At 47.1% G+C, this 9,022-nt stretch overlaps 1 protein-coding gene across 1 annotated transcript; it reads left to right on the top strand.

Annotated features, from left to right (window-relative positions):
* The first annotated feature begins 414 nt into the window (after nucleotides 1–414).
* Nucleotides 415–2,159, top strand: LOC109769368 (flavonoid O-methyltransferase-like protein Os11g0303600). Its single transcript, XM_020328116.4, has 3 exons — nucleotides 415–629; nucleotides 895–1,738; nucleotides 1,863–2,159. The coding sequence occupies exons 1-3, from the start codon at nucleotides 415–417 to the stop codon at nucleotides 2,157–2,159; spliced, it is 1,356 nt and encodes a 451-aa protein (XP_020183705.2).
* The last annotated feature ends 6,863 nt before the right edge of the window (nucleotides 2,160–9,022 follow it).

Here is a 9,022-nt window from a genome sequence, read left to right as displayed (position 1 = left end):
GCGTGAGAAGCCACCATCATCGGTAGCAAATGAGTATTTTCGTTAATTACTAGGTCGCCCCCTCCCCCTTCCCAGTCCACTGTTTGCTTCTCTTAGGGGCGTTTGTTTCCAGGGGCTTTTTTGTGTAGGGACTAGAAAAAGTCCCTCTTAAAGATTTTTTTACCAAACGGGAGGGACTTTTTAAGGACTAAACTAGGCATTTCGGATAACAGATGATGTAAAACTAGTTCGGCGGCATGGCGCCGGCAGATCAAGACGAGCGGCAGCAACCGAGCTTGAGGACGAATGGCGGCGGCCGAGCTTGGAGACGAACGATGGAGCGGCGGACGAGCTTGGAGAGGAGCGCAGGGGCGGCTATGAGCTTGAGGACGAGTGGCGGGGCGACGGCCGAGCTTGAGGACGAGCGGCGGGACGATGGCCAAGCTTGAGGACGAACGACGGGCGGCGGCGGAGTGGCGAAACGGCGGCGATTTGGGGGTGATTAGAGGCGATGGGCGGTGTGGATATGGTGGCGGCAGGGGTGGGGAGGCTGGATTTGCCCGCAACGGGGTGCGGCAGGCCGGCGACGCGGCGACGGATCTAGCTAGGCGGCTAGTCGGGGAGGGGAGGGGAAACTTTAGGGTGGTTGGGTTGGTGTGCGGCTGACCGTTTTGCATCTGGGTTTACATCTCCGGCGGTTGGAGATGAAAATTTGTATCTCTAACTATTATATTTTACATCACTTGAAGCAGGTGATGTAATTCTTGTTACATCTACATCATCTTATTGGAGATGCTTTTTTAGGCCCCTGAGATGTAAAAGTTAATTATTTTTACATCTACTCATCTATTGGAGATGCTCTTATGATTGTGTGGTGCTATCAGTCCTATAAATCAGCCGTAACCCTCACTGCAGATGTTCATTCCTAATACCAATAGCAAAATTAAGGGAAATGGATCAGACCACAGCCATGCCCATGGTAGCCACCTCAAAAGCTGAGCTTCTGCAAGCCGATGCGGAGCTCTTTTGCCACACCTTTGCGTACCTCAAGTCCATGGCATTGAACAGTGCCGTGAAGCTTGGAATCCCTCATGCCCTCCACCGCTGCGGTGGCGCCGGCTCCTTGCCCGAGCTGCTCTCCGCCGTCCCGCTCCATCCAAGCAAACGCCCCTACCTGGGTCGCCTCATGAAGATGCTGGCTGCGGCCGGGATCTTCACGGCCGAGGATGTTCCTGCCGGCGGCGATGGGGCACGAACCACGGTTTTCCACCTCAACGCGGTTTCTCGTCTCCTGGTGGACGGCAGCTCATGCATGTCGCCGTGCGTGCTCCTCGGCACCACCGACTTGTTCGTGTCGGCCTCCTTACGGCTGCACCAGTGGCTCCTGAGCGAGGAGGAGGGGGCCACGACGGGCTCGCCGTTCATGATGGCGCATGACGGGAGCTTGTATGGCGTCGGTAGCCGTGACCCCGAATTCAATGCCTTGTTCAACGGGGCCATGGGTGCCACCAGCGAGTTCGTCGCCGCCCTTGCTGTCCGTGAATGCAGCGAGGTGTTCGCTGGGATAACGTCGTTGGTTGACGTTGCTGGTGGGAACGGCACCACGGCGAGGACCATAGCCGAGGCTTTCCCAGGTGTCAAGTGCTCGGTGTTGGACCTCCCACATGTGATAGAAGGAATCTCGCCCGATGGCACGGTTGAGATTGTTTCTGGTGACATGATGGAGTTCGTGCCACCCGCTGATGCTGTTCTGCTTAAGGTATGGTACTAATTAACTTCACTTCTTACTAATGACATCATCTAATTCCTACTCCTTCCAGTTCATAATAAGTGTTGCAATTCTTTAAACTAAGGTTATTACTTATGGTTGATCCGATTGGCAGTACGTGCTACATAACTGGAGCGATCAGGACTGCGTGAAGATCCTCACGCGATGTAGACAGGCCATTTCCCAGGTAGCCAAAGCTGGCAAGGTGATAATCATTGATACCGTCGTTGGATCGCCCACACCTCAAATACTTGAAGGCCAGCTTACCATGGATTTGTCCATGATGATGTTATTTAATGGTAAAGCAAGGGACGAGCAGAACTGGCACAAGATGTTCATGGAAGCGGGGTTTAGTCACTACAAAATTCACAACGTCTTGGGAATGCGGTCCCTCATCGAAGTCCATCCGTAGCTTGCTTATCCAGCAATATCTATAGATACTTGCTTACATTTCCCACATCATATGTACGTGGGTGATGCTTAAAGTTTGTATGGTCTGCTAGCCCTATTTCCGGTAATGTGTATACCCAAATTTTATCATACACATTTGGTTGTGTCCATAGTTTGGCGCAAAGACTATGAGAATAAATTATACCTTGATGGAAAGAGTTTATTGTAAAAAAAATGACATTGATTTTTGACAGGGATTATCCCAAGGTACAACAGCGGTTACTCGTTGTCCTCTATTTTAATAATTCTGACATATTATACCGATTGATAAAAATAATTCACATTTTGACCATATGGAACGAATCCTAGGTTGCAGGGCCTGTTTGAATTATGGGATTGTAAAACGCAGGAATAGGAAAAACACAGGATTGGAATATCATGCACATTCAAATCCTATTTGTGTTTGTTTGATTTAGCATAGGAAAAACAAAAGACTTACTTTTACAATCTGTAGAATAATGATGGTATGAGATGTTTCAAGTAATTATGATCAGAAGTATACTTGATATCATCGAAGGTTCACGGACAACATTTAAATTTTTTAGATTGATAAAAAATACTTATAAGATGTAATATCACACATCTTTAAGGTCTGCAACTAAACACGAGGTGTAAAAGTGTGAGCTGTTATGCCAACATTGTTATTTCTCTTACTAATATAAATTTATTGTTCTCTTATTCAGAAATATAACCAGCCACAGATACTACCAAATATCTGTTAAAATATATTTCTCGTTGTCAATCCAAGATAAAGTGAATTTACACTTATTCGCCTGAAATACACATATCAATATCAAGTAATTCTATGGACGCGGATTTTTGGGACATGGTTCCACGCGAGGAGCATATCAAATCCATATGTTTGTGCTTTGAGATCTGTATTTAATATAGCATTATTTTCAATACGTGACAGACATGGGCTATACAGCAGTGAATACAAATGTGAATACTAAGTCTCATGGTCCCTGCCTCATCATAGCTAACAAATGCGTGCAGTGTGTTCATTGCGTTGCAGATATGTATCAAGGCGTGCACACCACCCATTTTATGGCACTTGTGAATTGTGATTAGGTGGCCAGGCCTCCATTTATATGTCACTCATCAATAGGCAGATGACACTAGTAGAAAACAGGGCTTTGGTTCGGGCCTGACCAGCCCATTAGTCCCGGATCTTTACGAACCGGGACCCATGGGGGGCATTAGTCCCAGTTCATGAGCCCAGGGGGTCGGCCGGGACCTCGTGGGCATTAGTCCCGGTTCGTCTGGATCCATTTGTACCGGTTCTAGGCATGAACCGGGACCAATGGGCCGCGCTCCTGGCCCACAGCCATTGGTACCGGTTCGTGCATAGAACCGGGACAGAAGGTGGGGCTTTAGTACCGGTTCGTGGCACGAACCGGGACAAATAAGTTGCCTATATATACCCGTCGCCGCCGCAGAGCACTCCACAGTGCTCTGTTTTTTCTGGCCGGCAAGGGCAGCGCATTTGGGTGCTCTAGCTCACCTCCTATGCACATGAGGTGTTCGATGAAATGCCCGAGCGACACTAGTTAAGCTTTCTCCTCTCGAAGCTCGACCTCAGAGCTCCATTTTTCCCGAGATTTGTCTAGATTTAGCGGTCCGTCACGCCCCGTCCCCGTTTTCACCGGCGTCGATCGCCCGAGCCGATCTCGTCGCCGGCACCATCATGGTGAGCCTCTTGTTCTTATCTTCTTTCTGATTTTCTTACTTTAGATAGATACTTGTCTGATTTTCTTACTTTTGACACACATAATTATATATAATGCACGCAGATGAACTGGCAATGGATGTACGGTGACAGACACACCTCCGAGTACATTAAGGGCGTGCATGAATTTCTCGAAGTGGCTGAGGCAAACAAGCAGAATGGGTTTATGTGTTGTCCATGCCCTAAATGTGGGAATACGAAGTCTTACCCTGACCGGAAAATCCTGCACACCCACCTGCTTTACAAGGGTTTCATGCCACACTATAATGTTTGTACGTGGCACGGAGAAATAGGGGTTATGATGGAAGACGGCGAAGAAGAAGAGGACGATGACAACTATGTGCCCCCTGAATACGGTGATGCTGCAACGGGGGGAGCTGCTGAAGATCAAGAGGAACCAGATGATGTGCCCGATGATGCTGCAACGGGGGAAGCTGTTGAAGATCAAGAGGAACCAGACGATGTGCCCCATGATGATGATCTCCGCTGGGTCATTGTCGATGCAAGGACGCAATGCGAAAGTGAAAAGGAGAAGCTGAAGTTCGATCACATGTTAGAGGATCACAAAAAAGGGTTGTACCCCAATTGCGAAGATGGCAACACAAAGCTCGGTACCGTACTGGAATTGCTGCAGTGGAAGGCAGAGAATGCTGTGCCTGACAAAGGATTTGAGAAGCTACTGAAAATATTGAAGAAGAAGCTTCCAAAGGATAACGAATTGCCCGACAGTACGTACGCAGCAAAGAAGGTCGTATACCCCCTAGGATTAGAGGTGCAGAAGATACATGCATGCCCTAATGACTGCATCCTCTACCGCGGTGCATACAAGGATTTGAACGCATGCCCGGTATGCGGTGCATTGCGGTATAAGATCAGACGAGATGACCCTGGTGATGTTGACGGCGAGCCCCGCAGGAAGAGGATTCCTGCGAAGGTGATGTGGTATGCTCCAATAATACCACGGTTGAAACGACTATTCAGAAACAAAGAGCATGCCAAGTTGATGCGATGGCACAGTGAGGACCGTAAGAAAGACGGGAAGTTGAGAGCACCCGCTGATGGGTCGCAGTGGAGAAAAATTGAGAGAAAGTACTGGGCTGAGTTTGCAGGTGACCCAAGGAACGTATGGTTTCTTTAAGCGCGGATGGCATTAATCCTTTCGGGGAGCAGAGCAGCAATCACAGCACCTGGCCCGTGACTCTATGTATGTATACCTTCCTCCTTGGATGTGCATGAAGCGGAAGTTCATTATGATGCCAATTCTCATCCAAGGCCCTAAGCAACCCGGCAACGACATTGATGTGTACCTAAGGCCATTAGTTGAAGAACTTTTATAGCTGTGGAATGAAAACGGTGTACGTGCGTGGGATGAGCACATACAGGAGGAATTTAACCTGCACGCATTGCTGTTTGTAACCATCAATGATTGGCCCGCTCTCAGTAACCTTTCAGGACAGACAAACAAGGGATACCACGCATGCACGCACTGTTTAGCTGACACCGAAAGTATATACCTGGACAAATGCAGGAAGAATGTGTACCTGGGCCATCGTCGATTTCTTCTGACCAACCATCAATGTCGAAAGAAAGGCAAGCATTTCAAAGGCGAGGCAGATCACCGGAACCCCGTTAAACATTTTCAAAATCCTCAAAAACCTAACAGAAAAAAAGATACGGGGCTTTTAAGATCTGGAGAGGCAAAAAAATTCAAAAAATTTCAAATTGTGGTCAACCTGTGGTCAAACAATGGTCAAACTAATTATTCTAGAATATTAGTGTTACTAAATAATTATTTCAGTTTTTTTGAATTTTGGTCAAATCTGGTCAAACTGTGGTCAAACAGTGGTCAAACAATGGTCAAACTAATTACTCCAGAAATATTAGTGTTACTAAATAATTATTGTTTTTTAAAACAATAGTTTCAAACTCAAACAGTGAAATGTGTCACTTCATGCTCAAGCTAAATTCCTGAGGGTTAATAGAATTGACATCTTACTATTGTCAGGAAAACAATAAGTGCAGACTTGGAAACGAGGGAGAATAGAACCCGGAAGTTAAGCGTGCTCAGGCTGGAGTAGTGAGAGGATGGGTGACCGTCTGGGAAGTTAGATGATTTGGAATGATGAGGGGTGATGATTAGAGATTAGAGGTTAAAATAATTCAGAAATTTGAAAATCAAAAAAAAAAATTCGCAAATTTTTTTTTCAAAAAAAATATATCATAAAATTTCCTTTAGTCCCGGTTGGTAACACCAACCGGGACTAAAGGTGGAGCTCCAGGCTGCGTCCATGTGGACGGCCTTTAGTAAGAACCGGGACTAAAGGGGGAGGCATTAGTAACGACCCTTTAGTCCCGGTTCAAAAACTGGGACTAAAGGCCCTTACCAACCGAGACAAAAGCCCCCTTTTCTACTAGTGCCCTGCCGCCCCGCCGCCCTGACCCGCCGGCGTCGGCCTCGTCCACCTCCCCAATCCGGTGAGCCCCCTCCCCCTCTTTTTTTTCTGTTTAGTTTAGTTTAGATTTAGTTTTTTTTTTCATGTTTTTTGGGTTTAGGTTTAGATTTAGTGTAGATTAGGTTTTTTTCTTCTGTTTTTTAGGTTTAGGTTTATATTTAGTTTAGTTTACGTTTAGTTAAGAAGAAATAAGAAAGATGAAAAAAAAGAAAAATAGGAAGAAGAAGAAGAGGAAGAAGAAGAAGAAGAAGAGAGGAGGAAGAAGAAGAAGGAAGAAGAAGAAGAAGAAGAAGAAGAAGAGGAGGAGGAGGAGGAGGTTTTTTTCTTCTGTTTTTTAGGTTTAGGTTTATATTTAGTTTAATTTAGGTTTAGTTAAGAAGAAAGAAGAAAGATGAAAAACAATAAAATAAGAAGAAGACGAAGAGGAGGAGGAAGAAGTAGAAGAAGAAGAAGAAGAAGAAGAAGAAGAAGAAAAGAAGAGGAGGAAGAAGAAGAAGAAGAAGAAGAAGAAGAAGAAGAAGAGGAGGAGGAGGAGGTTTTTTTCTTCTGTTTTTTAGGTTTAGGTTTATATTTAGTTTAATTTAGGTTTAGTTAAGAAGAAAGAAGAAAGATGAAAAAAAATAAAATAAGAAGAAGACGAAGAGGAGGAGGAAGAAGTAGAAGAAGAAGAAGAAGAAGAAAAGAAGAGGAGGAGGAAGAAGAAGAAGAAGAAGAAGAAGAAGAAGAAGAGGAGGATGTTACGAGTGCGTCGGCACCGATGAAACCGGGTCAAGGTTAGGGGTGCGTCGGCGCCGACGAAACCGGGTCGAGGATCGCCGGTCGCCAAGGGGTCGAGTGTCGGCGCAGAGGGTCAAGGATCGCCGGTCGCCGTGGAGTCGAGGGGTCGAGGGGCGAGGGTTCGAGGGTCTAGGGGTCGAGGGTCGAGGATTGCCGAGGGGTCAGGTGACGGTGTCCTGGACTAGGGGTACTCACCACATCGTCTCCCGATCAGTTGGATTGGGCAGAGGAACCCCATGGCCGTTTACTCATGGGCCAGTTCGGACAGCCGATGCATAGACAAGGAAGATTCCACGAGACTTGGCGATCAAGACAAGGACTCCTCTCCACCGGCGTATTCGACCAGGACTCTTGTTATCCTAGGCCTCTGGTACATTAGATAAGCCGAGGCCAGGCTAGTCGCTAGATCATTATGACATTACTCATCATAGCCTTAGGTCTTAGACCACAACATATGATCTCGGGGTAGATCAAGTGTAGTAACCATATATTCATCAAGATCAATCAAGCAGGAAGTAGGGTATTACCTCGATAGAGAGTGCCTGAACCTGGGTAAATATCGTGTCCCCTGTCTCCTGTTACCCATCGATCCATGACACACAGCTTGGGACGCCCTACCCGAGATCTGCCGGTTTTCACACCGAGAATGGTGCTTTCATTGAGAGTTCCACTGTGTGATTGGCAATGGATCAATGGTTAGTCTACAGATCTACTGCGACGTGGGCATCTTCATCACCGGCTAGACCGGTCACCTCGGCTGGTCCGAGGACCAGGCTCCTCTTCGGATCGTCAAGATCAGACATATGTCCTCCTCATCATCAACTTCGATCTCTATCAAGATCATGAAGGAATTGTCCGTGGAACCCGGGGGCTCAGCGTCAACATTGCCCTCGTGTGACCGTGCTGTTTTTCTGGATAGCAAATTCATATCCAATGCCACCACCTCTTCGAGCATCGCTTTGATGGTTGCCCCGGTAGAATTGTGCGGAATTCAGTGTAAAAAACCCTGGAAAATTTCGTCGAGTTCCGATGGAGGAATTTCTGGCAACCTACGATATACCGGAGCCCTATCAAATCTGGACGAGAATCTGGACGAGTTTGGAGCGTAGTGTCCAGCATCTAGCTCGGACGTCCTTTGGAAAATCTAACCTTTGACCAGCTGCGGAATTCCTATATCTACCAACCCTCAAAATTTCAGCTCGATCCGACCGTCCAAACTCTGGGAACCTTCCGATTAGTGCATCACTTTTCAGATCCGTTTTCTGCGCGAGAACGAATCCGACCCGAGTTTATCCTTTTTATGAATGGGAATTCGGACATCCTTTTTGAAGGAAGTTTTGTATGGGGTATTGTGGTTTGTTCCCAAACACATCCCACTAATTTTAAAGTCTTTTCCGATATGATCTTTATCATCGCGCCGGTGTCAAACCAGCTCGACAATGTTGCTCCACGGCTGCCGACCTGCGCTCAACACGTCGCCGCTTTGTTGAGCCGAGTTCAACTTCTTTGGATCCTCATCTCGGCGAGCTGAACAAGAGTTCGGAATCGCCAAGGATAAATCATCACCAACATCGCCGCCCCACGAATTACACGGAGCGGGCACACCGGTATCGCCGCATGGTCACTTCATCAAGCAGGCATTAACCGCGTCACAAGTTACAACCTGCGTCGGCATGGCCGCAATGTTGCTTCTTCAAGCCAATATCCATCACGCCGAACTGCTTCAACACCTCGGTTGACATCGTAGCTGCAACATCTCCTTACCGATCTGCTCCATCACCTCGTCTGAACCGGGGGCTTCGCCATCTCTTCATCAATCTACTCCGGAGACTTCGGCGTCACCTGTCGATCGGCTTCGTCACGTTA

Source organism: Aegilops tauschii, chromosome 1 (genome assembly GCF_002575655.3).
Source record: "Aegilops tauschii subsp. strangulata cultivar AL8/78 chromosome 1, Aet v6.0, whole genome shotgun sequence".
Classification (NCBI taxonomy): Eukaryota; Viridiplantae; Streptophyta; class Magnoliopsida; order Poales; family Poaceae; genus Aegilops; species Aegilops tauschii.
The sequence above is the reverse complement of the archived record's forward strand: the minus strand, read 5'-3'. Positions and strand labels throughout refer to the sequence as shown.

Bases quoted from the DNA above. Each gene is read 5' to 3' on its own strand.
- LOC109769368 (XM_020328116.4), top strand. From the start codon at position 415: ATGGCCAAGCTTGAGGACGAACGACGGGCGGCGGCGGAGTGGCGAAAC. The intron at 630-894 runs GTTGGTGTGCGG...CCCTCACTGCAG, and splicing joins GGAAACTTTAGGGTGGTTGG to ATGTTCATTCCTAATACCAA. The intron at 1,739-1,862 runs GTATGGTACTAA...TCCGATTGGCAG, and splicing joins CTGATGCTGTTCTGCTTAAG to TACGTGCTACATAACTGGAG.